The sequence below is a fragment of the Homalodisca vitripennis genome, chromosome 6 (genome assembly GCF_021130785.1).
Source record: "Homalodisca vitripennis isolate AUS2020 chromosome 6, UT_GWSS_2.1, whole genome shotgun sequence".
Taxonomy (NCBI): Eukaryota; Metazoa; Arthropoda; class Insecta; order Hemiptera; family Cicadellidae; genus Homalodisca; species Homalodisca vitripennis.
Genome location: NC_060212.1, coordinates 35678613 through 35706103, shown reverse-complemented (window position 1 = coordinate 35706103; position 27491 = coordinate 35678613). Strand labels below are relative to the sequence as shown.

General features: G+C 33.2%; 1 protein-coding gene across 1 annotated transcript; it reads left to right on the top strand.

Annotated features, from left to right (window-relative positions):
• Positions 1-2442: 2442 nt before the first annotated feature.
• LOC124364278 (protein Mo25) lies at positions 2443-26937 on the top strand. The gene is made up of 9 exons (XM_046819624.1): positions 2443-2702; positions 6764-6875; positions 12923-13090; positions 13299-13417; positions 15353-15521; positions 16400-16564; positions 19732-19836; positions 23465-23653; positions 25666-26937. The coding sequence occupies exons 2-8, from the start codon at positions 6774-6776 to the stop codon at positions 23645-23647; spliced, it is 1011 nt and encodes a 336-aa protein (XP_046675580.1). The 5' UTR covers positions 2443-2702; positions 6764-6773; the 3' UTR covers positions 23648-23653; positions 25666-26937.
• The last annotated feature ends 554 nt before the right edge of the window (positions 26938-27491 follow it).

Below are 27491 nucleotides of genomic sequence, written 5' to 3'. Positions count from 1 at the left end.
TTATCAACAAAGAATGCAAGATCATTCCAGACTTTTCCCTTAAATTTGCCTTCTTGTTCAGTAGATATTCTTATTATCTCCTTTACAATAGTAGAATAATTTGCGATTTCACGTTTCAAACTAGGGCTGACATTGCACACATCTGTAGCTGGTTTACATTCTGGTTTATTACAGTAAATTGCAACAACTCCAAAGAATATTAAAACACAAACTATTGTGGAAGTCGAACTACTCAAAGTGTAACTAGAAACCATAGTTACTTATGATTTTAACAATTATTAGAAATGAAAAAAATGTCTAATATGCAATGATTATTTTTAATTTCCAACAATCCTACGATAGTTATCTCCAGGATATAGAACTTATTTTTTATTTACCGTTTAAAAGAACTAAAACCACATTTATGATACCATCATAGGTCTGGTAGATAATCTAATTTAGAAAATCCGGAAAACTTGAGAGAATCAAATAACCTAGTTCCAATGGTACAGATAGATAACAAACTATCAATATCTATCAATGGAATCAACTCTAAATGTGTTGGACTAATACAGTAACAAAACTGTCCACCCACTGTTAACAATCTATTGACACGATACCTAGATAATAACAATCAAACAACAATAATCCTACACAACTACTGAACTGAACTATGGAGTTCATTTGTTTACCAACACCTACGACTGAGATTTTCCATACAACAAATAAATAGTCAAATTATCTTTCAAAAATTTCCATATGATTCTGTTCTTTTCCCTCGCGACAACTTTAACAGTCCTTTTCCCTCATAAACATTCAAATTTACCTCTTCAGGTGTCTAAATACTAGAATTAGTGTCTTCATACATTTATGAATTTTTATTTACATAGAAAGCTAAAACAATACTTTAAAGAATTTAAACCTATCTTTATTCATTTATTCAGAATGTTAAAAAACATAATGTAGAAAAATATAACTTCCAACAAATGTCAATTGCAGGAAGTATACATAGTCTCAAATAGTTCTTCTTTAGCAGGACTACTAAAAGCAAGTTGGTCCTGCCTAATACTAGTAAGTTGAACACTCTCTCTCTCTCTCTCTCTCTCTCTCTCTCTCTCTCTCTCTCTCCTCTCTCTCTCTCTCTCTCTCTCTCTCTCTCTCTCTCTCTCTCTCTCTCTCTCACACACACACACACACACACACACACACACACACACACACACACACACACATGAATTATCGGTGTCGCGCCCTCTATCACGGCACAAAATCTTTAAATACTCCTTGCTAGAATTTAATGTTTCCATCTATTCACTTGTCATTCCCTCATCCTCATCAGCATTTATTGACACAGGTTAAATGTGAGAAAGCACCTAATCGTCCTATATTCGCCTTTCAAAATAGAAAGCTTATTCATACATTCATTCATCATCCTATCCTCCTAACGTAGTACTTTCTACTGGAAATATGAAGTTGTGTCCAGCTGGCCGTTATTGACGTCGGATGTAACACAACTAGCCTTTGGGAAGACGAAAAAATAAATGTTGGAGGGTAGTTGGGTTTGATTTTAGGTAAAGTTTAGTTACATTTGGTAAAAACTGATCTCGTTTTAAATGTAGGGCAGTTTAAACTTTATAAAAACTACGCATGTTATCTGGATAGAATGTAAAAACTTTCTTTACTGCTAAAATGTTTAGTACTCCAAGGCGAAAAAATAAATTTGGTAACCTAATAGTTTGCACTTGAAAATTACATTTATTTTATACAACATTGCTTGTATTGGGACGTCTAGTTTTTCTATATCACCATTCAGGTTGACCCAGGAGAAAATAAATGTTTTAATCGGGTCTAAAATATTGCTCTATAAGTTTAATTTTATGTACACGAATTTACTCAATGGGTACTGTGCAATTCGTCACCTGCATGGTTTGATTTCCGACATTATAGTAGAAATAATCATCTGCAGTACAGCGTAAACGGAATTTTGTATAACGATCCCTATAATTATTAATGTTAAATTAATAGAAACCTCAAAACTTTGACCCACATAAATTCAAAGTTGTTTTAATAATTGTCAATAATCTTTCAGCCTAGAAAAATAATTTGATTTTCTAAAAAATGTCATCTGTATTTTTCTTACTAATGCCTGTTTGAGCCTTGCCCAGTAGCCGAGTAAACGGTTCTTTCTCCAGGATGATGCTTGTTGAGTAAATAGTGCAATGGAAGGTTCACAATATTGGAGACGACACTGTTTCCCGACAGGGAATGATTTTTGTAAGACAGGTGAGCCTTAAACATATTTACGCTCACCAATCAGTCATAATACTTTCCTATAGCTATGAAAAATATTAAAAATATAATTTTTTATTTCAAGAAATTTCACTTGGGTGTGAAATACATATAAGATATGCTATGTATTTCTTTATTAACAAGGCAGTGTTTCTTACTTCAAGTTCAGAAAAAACGAAGGCTGTGCACTTTTTGGAGTCAAGGGAATGGTGTATGTGTTGTGTCAGTTTTAATATCATATTTTAGCTGTTTTATTATTACTGAAGCAGTTTTACGTAGTGGTGATTATTTTTTAAGCCATCATCAACGTTTTAGTTGTAAAATCAATACACCCATTCGTTTAATTCAAGACTAATTAATGTGTCTGCTTGCCTATGTCCCTGCGTTGTAGGCTATAACGTATCTATCCAACATTTCTTGAAGAATATTGACAGGTAGATTCCATTCTTATTTAATAATCAACTCCAACCCAGTTTTGGTGTTGAATTTTAGACTATTATTTCTTGTCACAATGTTAATAAAATATTTAATTTCTTTTCCATACAATGGATTGATGTGGTACTTGCATAATCACTAGGGAATTATAATCTGTCTTAGCTTTAGGCTAATGATATTTGATTGTATTTAGTTTTGCTGGAGAACCTAATTAAAGCAGTTAGTCTAATTGTAATTGATGTCCCAAAATGTCATAAAACAAAATCAAATTGGTAGTTTATATTAATATAAATATTTTGGGGGTCACTGTCTTATTGATAAGTTGTCCTAGATCTAAGAACTTTTCACAACCTAGGATAAGTTTAAGTTTTATAGCAAACGTTTTCTCTAGGTAGATCCTGCGCCCACTGGAAAGAAAATATCAATTGATGCAGTCACTAAATTGATTGACGAAATTATAACATTAAAGGCCGACCTGGCAAATCACGAATTTGATGTTATCAACGTATTCTGCTCATCCTTATGAACAAAAAATATATATGGTTTTAGGGGGTGCAAATGACAAATAACATGATTTTAGAGGGTATATACATAAATAATAAGTTCTTAATGTTCTGTTTGTGTGCTGCGTCTGGATATCTGTATGTATTATCTGCGGGTGGGACTGATAGCGTATCTGTTATCTGAACGCTCCGGGGCAGATGTCAGTGCTTCACTAGATATCATGTACTGTAGTTTGGATCGAGTGAGTGCGTGACGATCATGGATCAACCATCCACTAGTTCGACCAATCGTAGTGAATTGGAATGTCAGAGTGTTTTTTCGGGCATGTTAAGAGTTTACGTTTTGACCGAAACGAGATTATTTAGTTTCTGTACATTCTGTGGAACACACTAATGGTAAGTGTTCTCTATTAATGTCCATTTACAAGGTCTGTATAAAAAGTATCCAACCGCCGACCAGTAGGCGGCCGCGGCGTAACCGACCAGCTCGAACCGGTTATTGGAGGGAAGGGGCGAGCCTACTCCTTCCCATATTAGGCATTGAATACGATCCCGTCACTCAGTGAGTCACAGCGCTCTGTTCCATACAGTACTGCCGTGTGTGTGCGTCGTATTTCAATATGAATGAACATGTTGAGCAGCGCATTTGCATTAAATTTTGCCAAAAACTTGGCCATTCAGCATCAGGGACGATTACTATGATACAGAAAGTTTATGGTGACATGTCTATGGGCGATACACAAATAAAAGAGTGGTTTAGGCGGTTTAAAAATGGCTGCATATCAGTGGAGAGTGATGACCAATCTGGCAGGCCTTCAACGGCCAGAAACGCTGAAAATGTTGAATGTGTTCGTGCAGCAATTAATGAAAACCGTCGACAAAATCGTCAGTTTGTAACATTTTACACGAAGATTTAAAAATGAACCATGTTTCGGCAAAATTTATTCCTCGGCTGCTGACAGAAGACCAAAAGAACTGTCGACTTGAAATCGCACAGGACAATCTGGATTTGATAAAAAGTGACCCAGGGCTATTTAAAAAAATTATTACTGGTGATGAGTCAAGGGTTTATCATGGCTACGACCCTGAAACAAAGGCACAGTGGAAAACTCGGGAAGAGCAATGGCCGATAAAAGCAAGACAAAGTCGAAGCAATGTCAAGACAATGCTGACAGTTTTTTTTGACCAGGACGGCTTTGTTCATCACGAATATGCTCCAAGTGGCCAGACAGTAAATAAGGAGTATTATCTTGAGGTCCTAAGGTGGCTACGAGATGCAGTGCGAAGGAAACGACCTGAACTGTGGACAAGCAGTGACTGGATCCTGCACCACGACAACACGCCAGCTCATTCCTCAAATCTTCAGCGTTTTTTGGTCAAATATGACAACCAACTACGACAGCCTCCCTACAGTACTGACATAGCTCCTTGTGACTTCTGGCTACTTCCTAAATTAAAAATTCCTTTGAAAGGAAAAAGATTTTACGATGTTGAACAAATAAAACAAAATGCGACGAACCTGTTAGCCATTCCGCAAAATGAATTTAAGGAGTATTTCTGGAAGTGGGAGGAGCGTTGGAATAGGGTAGTGGCTTGTGGAGGGGAGTACTTTGAAGGGGACCAGATTGCCGTTGCCGCAGAGTAACGTCAGTTCATGCCAGATGGTAATGTCGGATACTTTGGACACACCTTGTATATATGTATTCATATTAAGTTTTTTACACGGTACATAATTGCCTTTCCATTACAATTTGTATCATATAAAAGAATAAGGTGAGGATATGACAGTAGTATTATAGCCATGAAATGAAATGATGCAAATTTCTTTGAAAAAGTGAGGTTTTTTGTAGGGTTTGTTAATTATTTGATAAAAAGTTAAAGTTGATTTTAGATGAAAGTTTTTTTGGTTGTATTGATGCGATATTGTTCTCCAGAAAATCATGTATCACATGGAAAATTCATGCACCACTTACTTTTGACTAGCAGTGCTGGGCTGCAGTCTGGTCCTGGCCTTGAGTCATAATAAAAAAAGTATACACCAGCACACATACCAGTAGTTTCGCCTATTGTAATCTATGTCTAGTGTAGGGTGTTTCCGGTGCTGGTATTTGTTTAGAGCTTAATACGTTCATTGCTAAAAAACCCCTATATAGAGTTCCATTAATGCTGAAATTTATTAAATATATTTTTACTTACTTTAGGTGGAAATATGATATAAATATATGAAAATTACTCATTAGTCACAAAAATTATCACGCTCTACCATTTTGGGAATGGTATTACCCCTAGGGGCTAGCTCTTAGGGATAATCTTCCTTGCCAGCTGGTAACTCTAGTTACCGCTCGCACTAGGGAACGCCCTTTTATGGCAGGGGGAATATGCCAAATGAATACTTCATAGCTAAGTAAACTTTATTTTATTCGTTTTAGACAAACATAAACAATATTTATACGTAAATGTATAAACCAAAACAAATGTAAAAGTTTATAAAAATATGAAAAAGTGTACTCAAGTGCGTACTTGTTGGGTGCCTTAACAATTCCCTCTAAAAAAGCTATCCACAAGCAATGTGAAAAAACTAATTGGAGATTTTTCATCTAGCAAAGGAACTAAAAATCTTTCCTGTCTAGTAAAGGGAATATCTTTCATTCCAATCCGGTTGTGAGAACTCCATTGGAGTGGGTTGGTCTCGTAATCACGATCCTCAACTTCCGTGTCTGTCTGGTACTCTATATCGTCCATTTTGTCATCCTCATCATCTGAACTCAATATTACTGGCTCTGTTGTACGCCTAGAACTTGGTTATTGTACACCACTTGGTCCCGGGGAAAGATCAATGGTGTTACACAATCACTTACTCCTATAAAAACTTAAAAAATCATTAAAAATAATGAAAAAGTCTTATGTGAAAACAAAATGCATAACAACGTGGGAAAAGTACATCCCAAGGAGTGAGAAATACGGCATTGTGATACCTCGAGTGCTGGCCGCACACTGACCTCATTTCGGAACAGAGTCTGTGGTAACCATAGTTACCTCCCGCTCATATCGCAGCGTAGCAGCGGAAACCAGAGTTACCGCCCGCAGCAAACGTGTTAAGAATACAGAATTTTATGACTAGAATTGACCAATGTACAATAATAAATTTGCAGTTGTCACATAATAACAATATAATAATAACCCCATAACATATAATATAAAACATCTAAAACACAAGAGAAAAATCCAAAGTGATGCTGAAAATAAAACTTAAAATAAGTTGTCTTAAAAACTTCGAAGTGAACAAGTAACAACCTCCAGTACTCCTCTCAGTAACTTATCCTCCAGGACTATGTGGTGTCCCACAACAGTTTCAATTTTGTTATTTATCAGTCACTGATAAGCAGGGAGATGTGTTTTTGGGAACTCTCCTCTAGCCTTTGCCCTCTTCTAATCCTTCAGAGTTCTCTCAACTCTTAGAATTATTTCATGGTACAGTTCAATTTAGAAGGTGTTGTGTAAACTTGCTGTACTTCTAGCATTTCAAATCAGTACTGATTTGCCATGGTTTCTTCTAGCTAATTGAAAATGCCTCTTTTTGGAAAATCGACCAAGAGCCCTGCAGAGGTGGTGAAGGCTCTGAAAGAGGCTGTGAATGCTCTAGAAAGAGGGGACAAAAAGGCTGAAAAAGTAAGTACCTGAATTTATTTTTGAGATCAGTTAATTGTCTAACAATTGAATTTGAATTATCAGTTTTGGTATTCTTTGGGTTTTGAGAGGGTTGGTTTATCACTATAGTTGTAAAATTGAGTTTCAAGAGTATCGAAGCTCCTTACACCATTGGAATAACTAGGACTTGGCTTTGGGGGGGAGGGGGATGCTAGTGATTGAAGAGCACATTTCACCAGGAGGTATGGAATAAATCTATTTAATTACATTAGATAAGTCTAATTTAAAGTAACACTATTAACTGCTATATTTAAAACAAGTTAGATTATTAGGTTGCTGTTATATGAATATTGACTGGCTATTATATGAATAATACCAGACCAAATCATGTGGCTGGTCTGAGTGGTTTAGAGGATGGGTCTCTAAACTGGCTCAGTAATTTGGATTTAGCTTTGTGACGGGAGATTTTAATATTATTTTTAATTTATGACTCAAGAACTTTGTTCTTACGTACTTTTTAATAATTGTAATTTTTAATTTATTTATTTATGGATAGCTGCCTTTGTCCCCCATACGATATATATATATATATATATATATATATATATATATATATATATATATATATATATATATATGAATATTATTTAGTTTTTAAGATCTGAGGGGGAGTTCTATCCCTTAATTCCCCACCTTAGTACACAATTAATGTTTTGTTTCATTACTGACCTCAACATGCTGAAGTATGCATCCAGATACTGGTTATGTGGGGAAACTCCTGAAGATTGAATGCTGAGTCAGGTGTCGGTTACGTTGTTTGACCTTGTACTGTTCTCGTTGTTAGCCACATTTCCACCACATATAGTCCTGTATAATATTTGTTTCCTTTGTAATTAGTTTTCTTTTATTTTAAATTGGGGCCGTTCAAGTATTACGTAAGCACTAGGGGGGGGGGGGGGGCGCGGGTCTTTGCTTTGCTTATTTTGGATGACATGGGGGTAGGGGAGTTCTAGATGATGATTACGTCATCGGTGTAGTTATTTTCTTTTTTACACGAATGGCAACCCACACATTGTCTTTGCTTGAAAACGAAACGCATTTTCGGGGATTCCTGCAAGTAATACATACGTTTAGGTGAACCAGTGCACGGTAATTCCCTTACTCGCTGTTCTAAACGCGAGTAAGGGAATTACCGCCGCGCTGTTCACTTGTCTAAATTTCCTCTATCAGTGTATTGTTTTGTTTGGATGCTATAGCGAGTAGACGTATTATTGTAAGCATAGTAAAGCAAGTTAACATTTGTATTACCATTCATTCCATTAGCCAAAGTTTAATGTTTAAATAAGATGTCGTTTCAAATAGACAAATCCAAGTTTATAACCAAAAATTGTTTAAAAGTTTTAAAAAATCTCATACAAGTACGAAAGTACAAAATGTACAAAAGTTAGTTAACGAAGTGGTGGCGAAATTACAAATTACAAGCAAAATCCGACAAGGAACTAGATATTATTGTATCTAAGAGAATCGAAGAAGAATTGCAAGCGGGCGACTAAGAATAAATCCAATCTACTATATTTTTTTTCTAAGGTGAGTGACGAAATCATTTTAGGTACCTATGGTACCTAAAAATTAGAATATTAGTACTAGAAATATTAGAAATCGCCCAAAAAGTTTCTCTTTGCTAATTAGAAAATATTATGGCCTATCTTAAAGTATAGAGGTAATATTCATTATATAGATTTATTTCTTATAATTGATTCCCGTCAATTTGGTCACAAAAAATACAGGATGTTAGTTTTATACATATATATAATATACTTATATACCTACAGAAAACTATACTCTATTCAAATAGGTATTTAACAGAATGTAAACAATCTTTTATATGTCTTTTTATTGAATTATGTGGTTTAAAAATTGTAAACTCTGTAAAATCTGTTGTAATTCATTTAAAAACTCAACAAATATTAAAATTGCTTTTTCTGTAAGTACATAAAGGTGCGTACAGACATCGCGAGGCGTTGCACCGCGAATGGTTCGTACGTATACATGTGCCGTAGCATGCCTCAGGTTTATGTATGCGAGACGAACCATTCGTGGCGCAAGCCTCGCGATGTCTGTACGCACCTTTACAAAAAATCTGATTTTATAATTGCATATTTCAATAAAAAGACATATCAAGATTGTTTACATTCTTTTAAATACCTACTTGAATAGAGTATAACACCCTGTATTTTGTGACCGGAAAACGAATTGCTCGTTTAACCAGATATTAGATTTAAAGCCATAGGGTTTTGTATTTACCATATATATTGCCATATACGTTGTATTTATGTAGCTTAATAAGAGAATCTTTTAGCAGAACCCATAGACAGTTTTTATTTTTAATGCAACCTGTAAACCTGCAGAAAAAACACAAAATTACACAGCCAGCTTCAAATATTAAAAAACAGGAAGAAGATAAAATAAAAAAAAACCGTAATGAATCACAACAGCAATGGCGAAATTAATAAAAATACAGATAAACAGAGACCAAAAACCTTCTCAGTAAGCTATGAAAAATAAGATTGCTCTACTCGAAAAAAATCTGAATGCTTTGTATTCTGCCAGAGATACTATGCCAAGCCGTGCTAAAGTTTGATAAACAGATCATTAAGTTGCACGAGGAAATAAAAACAGCAAAACAGTCTTTAAACAGGAAGGTTCAAAACGCAGTTGCCCAGAAGAAACACAAGGGATGGTATGAAAAAGAAAGTTAGAAGATATTTGTCATGAAAATCCAGAAATGAAAAAAAGACTATCTCTGAGGGATTCAGTGGGAACGTCCTAATCTTGAAAGCAATTCAACCTTTACTATTGAAAACAATCGCGGATATAGCTTTATTTGGGAATGCAGCAGATGATAGAAGACGAAACGGAATCAATTCGCAGCGTAAAAAACTCTTGATGAACTCACACAAGAATTACGTAAAATGGGATTTGACATTAGTCGCAGATAGGGACATATCTTCGTTTGATTCCCCCAGAAAATCTAATTCTGCAGAGGGACGAAGACATGTATCGACAGTCCCTGTTAAGCTCATTCGGGCTCAAACTGATCACCACAAGAGCCACTTAAATAGCAAGTTCGCTGAAACATCAATCCATTATTTAGAGAACATAGCATCCATACTAGGACCAGATCAAGTATTTTTCATATCTCAAGATGATAAAGCTCGAGTCCCTATTGGCGTAACTGCGGCAAAATAAGCAACGCACCTCTTCTAATGCACATGGAATATAGAATCAAATTGCCCTGATCACGATTGGGTAATCGCTGAGCGTCATAAATTAATACCATCTGTTTATGCTGGTATCAAAATCACTTCCAATATGCTAGGACAACTGCAAGCCGTTTGGATATTCTGGACCAACATACATCGCTAATTCGAAGTGGAAAGCATATGTTCATCTACTGCTAATACTCATGCTCAGGATTTCGAGAAGACGCTTCTCGAACTTGAAGAGTTTCGACCATTAGCTAAAACTGACCATGGACTAGTAAAACCAATGGTAATCATGACGGTTGATGGAGGGCCAGATGAAAATCCGCGTTATCAAAAAGTCATAGGTTTGCTATACAACACTTTAAGCGACATAATCACGATGCATTGTTTTTAGCTACCAATGCTCCCGGAAGAAGTGCGTATAACAAGAGTAGAGCGCAGAATCGCTCCTCTTAATCGGGAAAAACGGGCTGGTTTAATATTGCCTCATGACCATTTTGGGTCTCATTTGGATGAACGTGGCATTTACAATTGATGATGAACATTTAGAAAGATCTAATTTCGAATTTGCAGGAAATATGTATTAGCTGAAGTATGGAGTTCAATGGAAATTGATGGCTATAATGTTAATGCAAAATATGTTGGGGCAGGTGAACAAGATCTTCCTGATTTTCCAGACATTAAATGGTATTCAAAACATGCGCGTGAAAGCCAATACTTGCTCCAAATTGTAAAATGTAAGAAATACAGAATTGCTGTCGTCCAAGAAGTGGCCTATTTTAGATTACTAGACAACAGGTTTCTTCCACCACCTGTAAAAGTAAAACAAACAGTTTGATGACTTGGTGTTTAGATGAAGGAGGGCAATGTCTTAATCTTCCAGTCAATTTTAGCTCTACGCTTAAGTGCTTCACTCAAAGATTTCCTGCAAATGCCATACGATTATTTTTGTGTCCGACGGTACAATTGAGGCTGTCAAGGTCGAACATGCAAAACGTGTGTGGTCTTTATCATGCTTCCGTCAAGTCACTAAATTCGTCACATCGAAAAGATTCATAAGAAAGTAAACACGCACACTGATAGGAAAGTTAGACCTGTAAGAGTCGCTGCTCGTCGGTTGTGGCGTGCTAATGAACTGATGTGCATTTTTCAAATTTAGAGCACCATGATGTGGCTCTATGACCAATTTGTTGAATGGCTCGATGATAATGACGTAGACATTCCAAAATCGGATGAAAGCGAGCAGACTCACAACACTGAGCAGCAATTGAAGCAATCCAATGTCATCGAAAACTTATAATCATGGATTCGGGTATCATGGACTGAAGACTGTTAATTTGAATTTAATATATGCACCAAAAATTTAAAATAAAGTTTGTTATGTTAGTAAGATATAATATTTTTGTCCTTTACTCTATGTTGAATACCGTTTCAGTAAAATATAATCTCTATCCTAAATCTATTTTCTTATTTTTTCAAATTATAATTATAACGTTATAAAATTAAAAAAAAACAAATACATTAATTGACAAATGTTTACGTAAGCATGGGGGGGAGGGGGTAAGAGCTTTGCTTACTTTTGCGGACAAAGGGGGATGAGGGGGGTAAATAATTGCAATAAATCTGCTTACGTAATACTTGAACGGCCCCATTCTAGTTATTTTGCTTGACAAATCTGTGTGATTTTGTAAAGGTTCTATAACGTTGCAATTATTTACAATTAATTGCTATATTTTTGTTTGTAAATTTTATGTTTTCATGAATGTATACTGTTAGAATTGTGAGTTCTGAAAAAACTTGCTTTACTGCGTCCGTATATTTCAAATGAAATATTGTTTTAAGCGCTTTTTGTTGTTGCAGAATTCTGTCTCATGATTTATTTTGTTGTGGCTCCATAAATAGGCTATATACTGTAAGCTATATCGGAACGGATTAAAGTATAGTAAATAGCCTTCAAAGTATCAATATTACATAATTTTACCATTTGCCTTAGAGTGTAAAGGCCTTTGAATTATTGCAGGATTCACATGTTCCTTTTGTGGTAAATTTTCATCAACGACCAAGCCAGCAAACGTGTATCCTAGACTTGATTCAATGTCTCATCTTCTACAAACATTGTGGGAGTAAATTTATTTCTCACCTGTTTAGTTGAAAAAACAAAACAATTAATTAATAAATGATTCATTTTAAGTTAATGGTTTCCACTGTTTCTTTCTAAATCTTTAATATATGATCAACCACTTGTAATCTTTTGTGGATGGCACTTCAAATGGTTTTTTTTCAGTTTTGCCAGAAACAATAACACTTCTGCATCTGTCATCTCCATAGATCGGTACAGAACTTTTTTACCAGTGATTTCATTGATTTTACCTCTATATTAATTTTTGCTAAACTCTTCAAAAGAGGTTTCAAACCAATATTATAAAGATAATCTTAAACATTGTTTAGAGTACGTTTTTAATTTACAACATTTTGACGTTTAATAACTGAAGATTCAGCGTACAAGGTTTTGTTAATAGATCCCACTATTTATAAAAGTCCATAAAGAACTTTCCTTTTAAACATTTAATTGCAGCTAGCTACCTTTGAAGAAACTAAGATATAAAAATATATTTTACACAAACGTACTCTATTTGGATTATTTATTAAAAATTTTCGAAAAAGAAATGTTTATCACAAAGAATTGTATAATATCTCTCTCAATCTGTTATAGGATTTTTATCTTACAAACTGCTCAATAAATCGTCTGTTGGTAAGAAATGCAGTAATGTACACTCGTGTTCTAATGAAAGTGTTCTCCAGGCTCAGGAAGATGTCAGCAAGAACCTGGTGCTGATCAAGAACATGCTGTATGGCACCAACGACGCAGAACCGCAGACTGACATCATCGTGGCGCAGCTTGCACAGGAGCTATACAACAGCAATCTATTGCTCATGTTGATACAGAACCTCAGCCGGATTGATTTTGAGGTTAGTTGTTACTGTCTTATATTTAACAACTCTTCAAATTAAATTACAATCAACAATAAATATTCTCTTAAATTATATTATTTGTCTATTGTTAAATTTTTTACAGAAAGAAATGTCTGGAACACTTGTTATTTATTCATTATCTTGTCATATATAGAGAATTTTTTTTTCTTTGTACAGCTCATATCCAATGTTAAAACCTTTTTAGGGCAAGAAGGACGTGGCCCAAGTGTACAACAACATACTGCGGCGACAGATCGGTACAAGGTCGCCAACTGTTGAGTACATCTGCACCAAACCTGAGATTCTCTTCACATTGATGAACGGGTAATCCAGCTGTAACATGTTAACATGCAGCACAACATCACAGTCAACTCATGAAAGTCTAGTTTATATGAATCCATAACCGGATTCCATATTAAGCACATATGGAAAATTCATTATCATTGGCAAACATAACAAGGTTTTATTGAAAAGAAAAGTAGATTTTCCCTGTGATGTTATCTTGAAATAAGAAAACTGAAGATACATTATTAGCTTTATTTTGGTTAAAACAGCTACCATAAAAATTTTTGGAGCCCTTAACCCATTGCGGATCGTATTGTTTTGGCGCGTGGGCACCAGCGGGCACGAATTAATTTACGGTCAGCGGCCGCACGCACGAACAGCAATGGTGCGCCACAGTATCGCTCGCTATCGTATACTAGAAAATTCAGCTGTGAAGGTATTCGTTCAGATGGAACATGGGCCTGCTACGATATCCGTGATGTACGAACGATAACACGCAAGCAAGGTTCCAGGGTGGCAGGGATGATGTCTGAATCATGGTCTAAATAAAGCGGCTCGGGCGAAGCGATTACAACATCCGGGCCATTGTCTAGACTAAACCCGCCAACATGTACGTCTGCGTCTTTTTGTAGTGTCACTAACCTCAAAAGTATTATAATAACAACTGAGGAAAACACCCAATCAGAAGCGCTAAAAAGCAGAGAGTAAACTCATATGAATGATTTTTCAACTTCGACATACAACTGCGATCTGTAGGATATTTATAAAACTTTTGAAAACTCTAAACATAGACCGTTGTTAAACACTCTTAGTAGACAAGTGAAGACGATCGCCCGATCTATCAGACATTAACAGTACTATTTGGAGGGAAATTTAAAAGCAGACCGCTTTTGCGACCTGAGCTCGTCATCGTGCCGTTAGGCCCGGCCGCTGCGTGACGAGCCCAGCTCGTCAGTGATCCGCAATGGGTTAAAATGGAATGACGGCTTTATTATTCTACTCAAAGATTCTTCCACATCAGTTTTGGGAACTAATAAATAATTTGCACGTTAATTTTTCAAGTCACTGATTGACTTATGTAATTTTTTATATTGACCTAATTTTCATTTTATATTAATTTTTAGGGTGGTTTTTTATTACCTTTGGCCACACAATAAATATCATTTAAAGATTTATTTGTGTAACACTGATTGTATGGAAACTCTTTATTGGTTGGTATGAGACTTCCAAAACATTTGAAACTCCATCATTCAAAAGTTGAAATGGTTATAGGCATATGTGAACTTGGTTTGGATGCAATTTGGACTGTTGTAAATAAATAAAAAATGTTGCAACTGTTAAAATGTATTCTATTGTATTATTTTGATATTTTTTTTTATCCTCAAAACAAAAAAAGAAAACTTCTTTCAAAGATCCCATTATGGGCAATTTTATAATAAGTATATTTCTCCACAAAAATTAACTACATATATTATTAATTTCTCTAATTGCATAAAATATACATCAGCTGTGTAAGTTATAATAGAGCTATGATGTGTGTTACATTTTTAATATTTCGTTGTATTCATGGTTTATGGGTAGTAGAATACAGTTGTAGTGATTGCGAAATCCAGGTTTTACAAACCCGATGCTGAATCTTTAAACATTAATTCAAATTCTCAAATTTTGTAATACCTAATAGCTTTTTTTAAACATATAGCAAAAACAATAGAGTGTAAGGGATTTATTTGTTACAAATATAACAGTAAAAAGGGCAAATTTATTTATTATTTTGTTGTATTTGTAGTAATTATGAAGAAGTGTAAAGATATACATGGAATTGTCAATCAGATGAAATTGCTAAGAGTAAGAAGATTACTTTAAACAACATAGGTTTGTGATACAGCCAAAAAGGTGAAAAGAGTGTTGGTCATAAAAAGATTAAATAAAATCCAAATGCATATCCCACTTAACGATTGTTACATCTGTTAACAGATACGAACACCAAGAAATAGCTCTGAACTGTGGAACCATGCTACGAGAGTGTGCCAGATACGAAGCGCTAGCGAAAATTATGCTGCATTCCGAAGATTTTTTTAACTTTTTCCGATACGTTGAAGTTTCTACTTTTGACATTGCTTCTGATGCTTTCTCCACCTTCAAGGTATTGCCATATCTTAAAACTTAAAAGTAGAGTGTAACTCAATCAAATTTAAGAGATTCGTTGTAAAATCACTTTATTGAAAAACAAAAGATAGCAAGGTTTGTGTTATCTAGGTTACTTCAATTGGGTTCTCATGATGCCCAGCCTAGTATTGTGTCTGTGTGGTCTATCATTCCTTTCCTTCGTATAGGTTGCTAGCGATTTAATAAAAATTGTAAAAAAGATTGCAAATGTAAGATATTGGGATTTGTTTTGTGGCAATAGGTGGAATACAGAAGTTTTTTTTCCTATATATACATTGGTGTAAGTCATGTTTTTCGAACAGTAAGTTTTACTTTGAAGTTTGTGATTATTTCTACAGGAATTCATTTCTTGAGATTGCGTTAATAGTTTAGGATCTTGTATTCCATCGACTCTCCCCTCATTCCGTATGATAAGCATTGCACAGGCCTTTGTAATCAAGATTTGAAATATTATTTGGTAGGCCTATTCCTAGTAACAAAAAGAATTAAAATCAAAATTTTGTAAGAGGAATTGGAATTGATTACTTTTATAATGTGCTGCAAGAAATCTTTGGGAAAGAAATGAACAGACCTATCTCAGGTCTCACTTTAATTTTGCAACAATAATGACATTGAAACCTTTAAATTACAATCCTCCATACTTGAGTAAGAGGGATTGTATAGAGTAGGCAGAGCAGGGGTATGTTTACAAAATTGGAAGGTTAATCCTCTTTGGCGTTACACAGATACATTTATATATAATCTAGTTGTAATATTTTCCTTGCTTACTGAACACGAAAATTGTAAGGACGTTCTAGTGGCTATTCTAGAACCAAATTGAGGAGAAAGTGTAACCCAAAGTGTCTGTTGGTGCAGGAACTGTTGACGAGGCACAAGTTGCTGTGTGCTGAGTTCCTGGAGCTGAACTACGACAAGGTGTTCTCGCACTACCAGCGGCTGCTCAACTCGGAGAACTACGTCACTCGTAGACAGTCGCTCAAACTGCTCGGGGAGCTGCTGCTCGACAGGCACAACTTCACGGTCAGTAACACTCACTACTCTATCATTGAAAACAAGATCCATACATTATATTCCATATTACAGTCAATATTTTACTAACTTGTTTCATCAATCTTCAATAAAGTAATAAAAGAAACTCTTTTGCAGTATTACTTATTATCACTTCAATATTATTAAAATACATTGTAGAAGCTTCATGTGTATTTGATTTTAATTATTAATTAATTAAAAAATCAAACACTCCAATAATTACATTTTATTTTTGTTGGGGCCTTTCACTTTCAATGAAAGCATCATCAGACTCACATTACTAATTATTTAACTATTGAAGTTTTTTTTTTTTTAATTATTAATAATTGTATACAATAGTATTGTCAATATTTTATACCAATACCAAAATAGACAGCAGATGATAATTAATTATGTGCGGTTATTATTTTACATATTTAAAAAATGAATGTTTGATACACAAAAACTAATGATAATTATAATTGGTTAATTTTCACGATTTTAGTTGTTGGTTGCTATCCTTATATGGCATTAATTACTTAAATAAAAATAAACACCTTTTCTGAAAAATTCAATTTTTATTTACTTCTATTTAATAGAGTTTCAGAGTTCATGTTTCTTAACCCGTCAAATTACTATGACGTGCTTCTGGTGCTACTGGGCTGAATTGATTGGACCACTCCGTCATAGGAAAACAATATTATTTTTATTATTTCAGCAATTAGAACAAAAGATTGGGCCACTCCATCGCAGGAAAACACAATATTATTTTTATTATTTTAGCAATTAGAACAAAACTGTTAAATGTTATACATCATTATGTTAAATTCTCTATATTATGGTGGTATTTGAAAATGATTAAGCCTATAAGGTAAACTAGATCTAAATGAATACTCATTTGAACAAGAAATGTTTGTATTATAATATTAAAATATGACTACATGTCTTGTATAAAGAACTGTAACAACAATGTAACATGTTAGTAAACAGTACCTGCAGGAGGTTATAAATAGGCCTAATAATTCTAAAAGATAGCAAAATAGGTTGGAAGGAATTTTGGTTAAAAACGGCTGAATTACCGTCAATGAAAAGATTGAAGAAATATTTCATATATTACTCCTAGATAGCATCAGTAGGCACAAAAGAAGGCAGTTCCTTCAAGTTTAGGGTTGAGGATGTGCAACTTGATTCTCATCAATTTAACAAGATGAGTGTCTCTCAGGTGTGAAATGAAGTGGTTTTTAATAAACAGGTATTTTGGAAAACGCAGACTCACGAATATGTTGAGCCAAACATTGCGCACAGTTGAACTGCTAATTTTTTTAATCCATGGTATTTTTCAGGGCTTACATACTTAATCCAAAACTGGTTACAAGCAAGGTCTTTCGGGACTTGAGCAAAATTTTCCCTTAAAACGATGTCTCCTTGAAATTAAATAATCTCCATTTGCAAGGCAGCTTTGCTTGAGTGAAAAATTGCACTGCTTCACTCTTCCATTCATTATTGGCTTTTAAAGAGAGCAGTTGCTTAGAACTCTTACAGCATTTCTAATTTTCCCAAAATCAGAAAATTTAGTTTCAAACTCAACTTTTAAGTTTTTTAAAAAGTTAACTAAATGGTTCAATATAATAGTAGATTTGGGGTTAGGGAAGAGCAAACCGTTCAACAGTGATATCCTCACACGAGATAACAATTTTGTTTAAAAAACTAACATCTTACAGAAGTTCAAACAAACATTCCGTGCCCTTGTAGGTTCAAGTTTAGTAGATCAAATGTTTGAATGTCTATTATAAAAAAAAATTGTGGCTACATTTAGTTCTGCGACAAGTACAAAGCCTAAGTAGTCACTTGCAATATCTTTTTACCTTCACATTTAGACTGAAACACTTGTTTATCTTAAATTATTGAAAAAAACACTAAAACGAACCAAACTCTTGTTCAACCACCGAACATTAGTACTAAGAAGCAAATCATTCAAATACGTGTTTTCTTCAAGAGGGGTTTGAACTCACAATGGCGTAGTAAAGACTTTGAACGTATGAAATTGATGATTTTAATTAAAACTTGCATTTTACACTCTTGAGCACTTAATTTGGAGCTCAAAATAATTTTGATGAATTACGCAATCGTAGAATAGTACATTTTCATTAAATCTTGAATTGCTTAATATTCAAACAAAACAAACCTTTGCTTGTCCCAGCCATTGCCCAAGATCCATCTGTTGTTACCAGTATTTTTTTTTCAAATCTAAATCTTCATTATCAAAAACTTTGTGCAAAGTATTCTCCACGATTATGACCTTCCATTCGTATGATAGTTGAAAAGTTCTTCAACGAACTGCTCTTTAGCGTTGTCAAAAAAAATCTCACAAAAAGTACTAGCTGGGTCATTAGTGATATATGTGATTTACATAACAGAACATAAATTTTGGTTTACTGTGACATAACATTTGTTGTGTTTGTATGTAAAGCAATGTTTTATATTGACCTATCAAAAAACCATGATATTTTTGACAATTTGATATATTGTTGTATATGTTAGTATAAAATGTACATCTTATATATTTTTAAACAGTGTTTTAAGTTGTTTTATATATAATAAATTGTGTGTCAACTATTTAAAAAAAATGTTTTTAATGTTGATACAAAAACAGGATTGGTTGGTACTTGTGGTTTGATTTGCACTAAAATTGCTCAGCAACCACTAGTTTTTGCTAATTACTTTTTTGTTTTGGGCGGTAATATTTTTTTTAGATTAATACCAAATTCTACACACTTTGGCAAAAATATTTATAAAATAAGTGTGCCCTTGCATAAAGCATGTGCATTTTATAACTATTTAGAAAAACGCTTGCAGTTTGGTCAAAATAGGCTTTGGCCAATATAGATATTACTACATGGAAAGTTGGAGGGTTAAATAATTTAATAATAATTTATCTGTGTCAGTTATTTGAGACAAATGGACTGTTCCCATGCAACGTTTAACCAAGAACAATGATGGTGGTATATAAGAGTGTAGTTTAAGATACAGGATATTAAACATTGAGTTAAAGAGGTGTATTAACAACAGACATGAATTAACAATTTCAGATGTGAGTGTTACATCGATAAGTGCTGATATCACTAATCTGTTTAATTGTTCAATAGAAACAAGGTGTGATTACTTGGCTTTATTTTCAGGTGATGACAAAGTATATTTCAAACCCCGACAATCTCAAGCTGATGATGAACATGCTTAAAGAAAAGTCAAGAAATATTCAGTTTGAAGCATTTCATGTGTTCAAGGTAAACAGATTTAAGGAACTTCTGTGTTTGCTATTTTGATCCTCGGTATCTTCATTAAAATCTTTCTGCCTTTTCTGTATACAAATTTGACCATGGCCTAAAAATGGAAATCTGGAATATGAATTGAAATTAGAAGGCTATAAGATTAAAAATTGCGTTTAGGACAAAAATTACAAAAACTTTTTGCTGTTAATTTTTTAATATATTCTGTGCAACATTACATTTTGGTACCGCATAATTTACTATTTTAAGATTACCTAATACAGCTGTTGCAAAATACATATCTCTAATTTAATATTCCAAATTTGCGAATAATTCTAAATTCTAACTTACCCTATTTATTTACTTGTATTGACGATCCTTTCAATCAGTTATGTTTATCAAAATATAATGATGTGTAAATATAAACTGCAATAAACTGCTGACTCAATATTCCGATTTGATACTCGCGTAATAAACTAATAGAAATCGTCATGCTACTGTATTATATGCAGTTACTTTTTGGTGTTACTGTAAGGTACACAGTGACTTGTTGGTGCTAAGCACTTACTTCACTTTCAAGAGATCTGTTGGCGTCTCTTCACTTCCAAGAGATCTGTTGGCATATCTTCCCTTATTTCAATTCCGTGAGTGGGCAATTTGTTTGGCGTATTCCCTCTTCAATAATCTTCCTAAAAATAACATACACAAATGTTACGTTAATTAGGCTGTTACAGGTTAAAAAAAGATATAATAGCTACCTAAAACAAACTTCACAATAATTAGTTTAACCCATTCATGACTGAATAAATTACTATAATTTTTGGACTACAGAACTGGATATTTCCCATGCTTTCGTGTAAGAACAGGTGCACTTTGCATAACACTTACTGTATAACATGCTATGAATATTATAAATGTATCTTAGTTATTCCTTGTTATTGTATGAACACAAAATGTTAGTTTTTTTAAATATACATATATTTACACAATTTACAAATTTTTATTATACTTCTTTAGAAGATGGTTTGAGTGTGAAATACCTCAAAACATGTTTCCAGATGAAGTGGAACATGACACTTTTTACATTCGTACACTATTTCACTTCTTTTCCCCTGTGAGGCACAGACTTTACATTTTCTTGAGGGCCTGGCTTTGGTGGTTGGAGGTATCTTTTCAATAAAATGCCCCCAAAACTTTCCTTGAAGGCGCAGTGGTGATTCTCCACAAGCAGGAGGCCTACCAAAGGGTTACCTGAGCCCAAAATGTTTCGTCACAGAAGTGATTGAACACATCTGATTCAGTGCAGTTATCTCCTAACTGCCTCGAAATGATGGGATTTATTCCATGATTGCCGGTAAAACGCATTGTACTAACAGTATTTGGTCCAACACTCCACGCAAAATCACAAGGCCTAGCCGGTGGGTTATCGTCACTTTCATTATCACTGCTGTCATCGTTTGTACCATCAGACATTTCATTATTTTCATGTATCATGTCATCTTGTTCACTGTCACTTTCCTCATCACCACTTTCATCTAAAACAGTAACGTAAGCCGCAAAATCATCCGAATTTACGAACACATCATTCCGGTCGCAAGACGCCATCTTGACTGTTTACAAACGAATGAAAGCTGTTTTGCCAAGATGATTTGAGGCAATATCAGATGATTTTCAGCAACGAAGAAGAAGAAAAACATAGACTAGAATATTGAGAACAAAATATGCAGCAAATGTGAATGCCTCTGCGATCTATCGGCAATATATTCAACTACGTCGATGTCGTTAGACCACGCGCGAAGTGAAGGACGGAAACTGCCCGTCCAATGTCTTCAATGGGTTAAACAATAATTCGTATAATAGCTAATTTAAACAAATTATATAAGTTATGATATACTAGCTAGTTTATATAAATTATATAATAGTTGCTCTCGAATACAAAATGTAGATACCCAGAGTTTGAACATCAACCAAAAATAACTAGTAGAGCTTCAATTAAGGGAGTGACATTAAAATTTAACTTTTTTATTTTCTGTGTGTGTGTGTGTGTGTGGGCATATAAAGAAAATTAATTACAAACTATTAACTTAAAATTTTCATGCCGGTAAGAATGAAAAGATTATTGTTTCTTGGTGCTTTCAACCAAACTGCAACTTTGAACATTCATAACTTGGAAACTTTTTTATACAAAAGAGGTACAAGTGTACTATTATTTGAGTTTTTTATTTTAGAATGTTCAATTATATCAATAAAAGTTGTTATCAAATTACTGTTTTGACTTCTATTCTTGACAAGGTAGTTCAAAAAATTCAGCATTGGTCCCGTTATGGATCTATTAAAGTTATTGTCTGTGGTGTGTAATTTCGTAAACTACTATTCAAAACTTACATTTTTAACACTGGTTTAATTGAGTAGATTTTGTTAATTAACTGTGCCCAGCATCTGCTCTTTATAATGCACAAAACTGCAGATTGCTGAAGGCGATGTTGCCACAATCATTATCCTTTCATCATTTCTTAGTTGTTCTAGTGTTACATGATCTTTTAAATCTCCTTTGAAATTTGATTCAGCACTACATAACTATTATTTATTACACGATCAATTTCACTCTACAGTAATGACGGTTGAAGCACCATCACTGCAGTTGACAGACGAACACAACTTCAAATCATGCTGCTGGTTTTTTGTGTGTATTTCTGGCGTGTATTTACAGTTTGATGAAAACGTTTTGTCAAAGTAGACAAATGGATTAAGTGGATAATTACACAAGTTTATTGCCTATCAATATAAACTAAATAAGTTTCAGTAAATAAAAATCCAATTTTTTCCTTGTCACTTCAAATTTGTCGTCATCTAGGTTCCATTATATCTACAAAACAGTCAAGAGTTTCAACAAATGTTATTGATAATGATTACTCATAAATTTACCAAAACACTCACTTTTAAACAAAACCTACAGTTAGTTATTTTATGCCTTTGACTTGTGAAATTGTTATAGTGTCAATAAAACTAAGCCCTTTGGTTACCAGACTTCTTTGTGTCTGTGGAATACCGGCAGCTTTACTCAGAGATTACCGAAGAGTATTGGGACTCTATTTAGGCTGTTCTGCACTCTTTTATATTTTCTCCTGTAATTCCCTTATTTTTTGTTAGAAATTTATTATTTATTTTTTAAATTGTACATAAAAAAATTGTGTAACAGTAAACGTAACATCTGTTTATGAAAGATTTAACAAATTAAAATTAATAATAAAAAGTGAACTTCCCAATAATTAAAATATGTGTTCTTTCTTTGAGTAGGAACAACATTCTTTACAAAAATTTAAGATACAAAATGTTTAATTTAGCTAAAAACTACATATTAAACTGTACACAATCATAAATGTTACTTTAGTTGTACAATAAAAATAAAAGTTTTAGAAAACTGTGAAACAATTGTATGTTTAATTCTTAAAATTGATAATTTGTAATATACATATGTAAATTATATTATATGTAAATTTAATATTTACTATATTAAATGTATTTGGTAAATATTCGTTTTTACTGGGTATTTAGTGGCATTTTCTTCACATATCCGAATATATCCAGATGTTAGTACCCAAAGGGCTTCATCACTCCACTGAACATTTGAATTGTCATGTTACAGGTGTTTGTTGCCAATCCCAATAAACCCAAGCCAATCTTGGATATTCTGCTGAGAAATCAAGACAAACTGGTAGAATTCCTCACGCGCTTCCACACAGATCGTTCAGAAGATGAACAGTTCAACGATGAGAAGGCATACTTGATAAAACAGATAAAAGAGTTAAAACCTCTTCCAGAACACTAACACTAGGTGAGGTTGGTTTTTAACTGATATCCAATTTTTTAAATAATAAAAATTGTGTGGCTTTATTTTTAGTTTTTCAGGAAATATACCAGTTATGAAGGAAGAATTAATGATATGCATAAAAGAGGTCTCGCTAAAACGCATCTGACATATTTTCAAACTGTGATTGGAACACCATCGTAGATAACCCTTGGAGTATTTATTTTCAAAAGCCATGATTATTTTATCTAGTTCTGTCTCACTGACTGACTCACGTCTGAATTTCCCTGTTCCATTAAACAATATATCCGAAGATATTGTTTCATTCTGTATTCATTTTGGAGAATTGCATTATCCACAAGATTAATATAATAATCATTAAATAGGTTGCTTACTACTATTGGGCTTGTATAAACTTTATCTTTATCACATTGAACCGCATTTCTGTTACTAATATCTTTCTCTATTAATTAAATTCCAAGTAGTTTTTTTGAACATTTCTAGAACTAAATTGTTATTATCAAAGTAGTTTAAAATATCGTTATTATTTTTATTTTTACTTTGTTTTTGTAAATTATTTATTTAAATTATTTTTTTCTCTAGGCTCAAACCATTTACTTTGCTCTAGTTCTAACCAAGGAAAGCACAGATCAAAACAGTACCTAAAGCTGAAGTGATGGTTGAATCCACAGTTTTTGAATCTCAAATCGGATTCTAAATCTAAAAAAAACTTCGTGATTCTCAAATTACTAATCATGTTTTTTTTATACCCATGTACGATTTAAAAAAATCATCACTATTCCAATGTCTGGCATTCCTAAAACATTTGGTGGTTATTGATGATATAAAAAGTAATTAAATTAAAACTTACCACTCTATTGCAATGGGGTTTGCAAAGGTTCAGAGACATAGTTATAACAAAGTCATATTCCATGCCTTCTACATTAATTTGATGGTTAATAATATGGGCTTCTAGAAAATATGCTTTTAATTTGAAAAAATATGCGACTAAATTTGTATCACGTATTAACTTAGACTACTTTAATGTGTCTTATTCTGTACTTGATGTTCATGAATAAAGCCTACTGATTGATAGATTGATTGTAAATGGTCAAAAAAAATTTCAAATCACCTTTAGTCATGATTGAATCATAATCATAATTTATTTTATACAGAAACAGTTTTAAAGTGAAAAAAAAAATTAGCTGCTGATATCCATTTTCATAAATAAATTACAACAAAACATGTTTTAGCGATCAGTAATTTACATACTACCGGTACTGATCAGTGGTCATCCAAAAATAGAAGCAGCAGATTCACAGGAAGCACGAACATAAATATAGAGTTAACACTAACTGCAAGCAAAATATAATCTAAAAAAATTATAATTTGTTAATCAGGTTATATATTAAGGGTTTTAAAGCACAGTGTATGATAAAAAACATGTTTTTTCGTTTGGTAATTTTGTATTATGCTGATGGCTGTGTTGTCAGCGTATAAACACAGCAGACTAACGACTCTGCATAAACGTATTTATGGAAAATACTAACTACAAGCAAAATATTATTTCTGTTGTACGATAATTATTTAATCATGTTATTTATTTACGGTTTTCATAATTTTACGTACAGAATAAACACGTTTAAGCAATTGGTAATTTGTTAACTGTTGATCAGCTGATAATGATGCAGCGGATCTCCGCAGATTCAAATGTCAAATGCCGTCGATTGTTTCTCGAATCTGATAATTTGTTGAAGATTCAGTGGATTCGAGATTCGGCTTCAACCCATCACTATTTTAAACAACAAACCAATTTTCATGGTTTAGTATTATAGAGAATGTATCCAGGTTGTTTTGTTCAATTACATGTGGCTGGTCTAGTGATGTAAACCCACATTGGTATAATGTGACGGTTTACATCACTAATTACATGAAAACTTTGTAACTAAGTCTAGCGTTTAAACTAATTAAACACTAATTCCAGTTAAGTAATCTTTAATATGTTTTTCAGTGTAATAAGAATAATCTTTCTGTTTCAGGAAGTTTTCCTGCCAACTCCCGTCTTGTACAGTATTGCACATGTATAGTTAAACACGCCTCCTTCTCTATGCGGGAATGTTACTTCTTTTACAATTCCTTATGTTTACAATTTTCTTAAAAATGTCAGCTCTAAATTAGAGTAAAATCTGGCTGAAGGGTTTAGACACCTTATCAGTTGTTCATTCATCGTATTCGCATTATACATTTTAGGTATATTCTGTTAAGTTTTTATTTATTTGTTTCTTTGTTTATTTCTTCTTCCATGGTAAACCGACAGTTCAATAAACATCTACGGCCAAATTTTGTTGTATATAGTTATACCCGAATCTGTATAGCTGTTTATAGGAAGATTTAAGACTTTTGTTATTTGTAGAGGTTTTAAGAATTTCACCATGTTAGCACTATAGACTTATGTTTCAATTATAAGATAGTATGTTCCTTATAAAAGATTTAGTTTAAGTTGGTTCTCTTTCCTCTTAGAGGAAATTTTCATTTGTTTTCCAGACAGAATAGATTTTTTCTGGTGCTGAAAATGATAGCTTAAAGATCGGAAAATGTGTAAATACAATAATTTCAATATGATTCGGATCTATTCAAAAGTTCTTTTATCTACCGATTCTTGTAAATTTAAAAAAAGTATTTTATCAGCTCCATATACATATTTTTCAAACAATCTTTTTCGTGTTCTGTTAAAAAGTATGGTAACATCCTGATTATTATCAGTTTTAATAAAAATAAAAGTTGATTATTATTTTTAGTTATTTATTTTCCTGTTAATGGCTGCTTTAATGAGTTTACACCACAACAAAATAGTTAAATGAGTTCATGTCTCTTGTGTTTTTAATAGTTTCAATCCAAATCAAACAATACTGTCAAAGAGGACAAATCTGTAAATTGTTCACAAATATAGTGTTTTCCTGCTCATTAAAATTGTGTAAACTTCATAATTTTAAATATCTAACAACAGAACTCTTTATTGTTTATCTCAGATTGTCTAAAAAACTGTCCTTTCTCTCATTAATGAGGTTGAAACTCATGATCAAATTGTGTATACATTATACAAAAACTATATAAAAGCTATTTTAATACTTCTGAGTGACCTTAAACATTTCAATAGGAGTTATTTTTATCAATTTCTCAGATTTTTTATTCAAGTGATTTATAACTATTAAATATTTCTGGTAATGTATTCTTGTTTTTACTGTTTTGTATTTTTGTTGTCTGTTAAAAAATTGTTTTAACTATATTATTAAAACTTCCGTTCAGCAATATTACTGTGAGACATTTATTTTACCCATAAATCCAATTTTGTTATTAAAGTAGCGTGAAGGTTCACTACTGGTACAACCAGAACCACACATGAATAATTAGCAGATAAATGTGTGAGTCAAATAATCATTTATAGTAAGCCCTTATTTACTGTTGGATATCCAAATTTTTAGGAATGGATATTATTTTGTAACCCTTTCAGTTCCAATGTTCGTTTTTATGGACGTCTGAAAAATGTGCAAGAAGAACCAGTGTCCGTTTAACCGGACATCTATAAAATAAATTGCCAAAAAATAAAATAAGGTGAAATGTATCTAATATTGTTGTTTTTGTATTCACTGTAAATTAATCTTTCTACTCGTCCAAAAATAGTGATGGCCAGTATCATTCCCAATTGGTACTTCCTCGACATCAGATCGTCAAACTTTTTTGATGTCATCTGGTATTATGTGGGTCTTGAGCGCTTTATGGATTAAATTTTTTCTCAAGATGGAAGACTGAATTTTATTGTAGTAGTAATTCTATGATTGAAACTCCAGTCATCCATGTAAATAAA

Excerpts from the sequence above, each read along its gene's own strand:
- LOC124364278 (XM_046819624.1), top strand. The coding sequence starts at position 6,774 with ATGCCTCTTTTTGGAAAATCGACCAAGAGCCCTGCAGAGGTGGTGAAG. Across the intron at positions 13,418-15,352 it reads CTCTTCACATTGATGAACGG|ATACGAACACCAAGAAATAG; the intron begins GTAATCCAGCTG and ends ATCTGTTAACAG. Across the intron at positions 19,837-23,464 it reads AAGCATTTCATGTGTTCAAG|GTGTTTGTTGCCAATCCCAA; the intron begins GTAAACAGATTT and ends GTCATGTTACAG.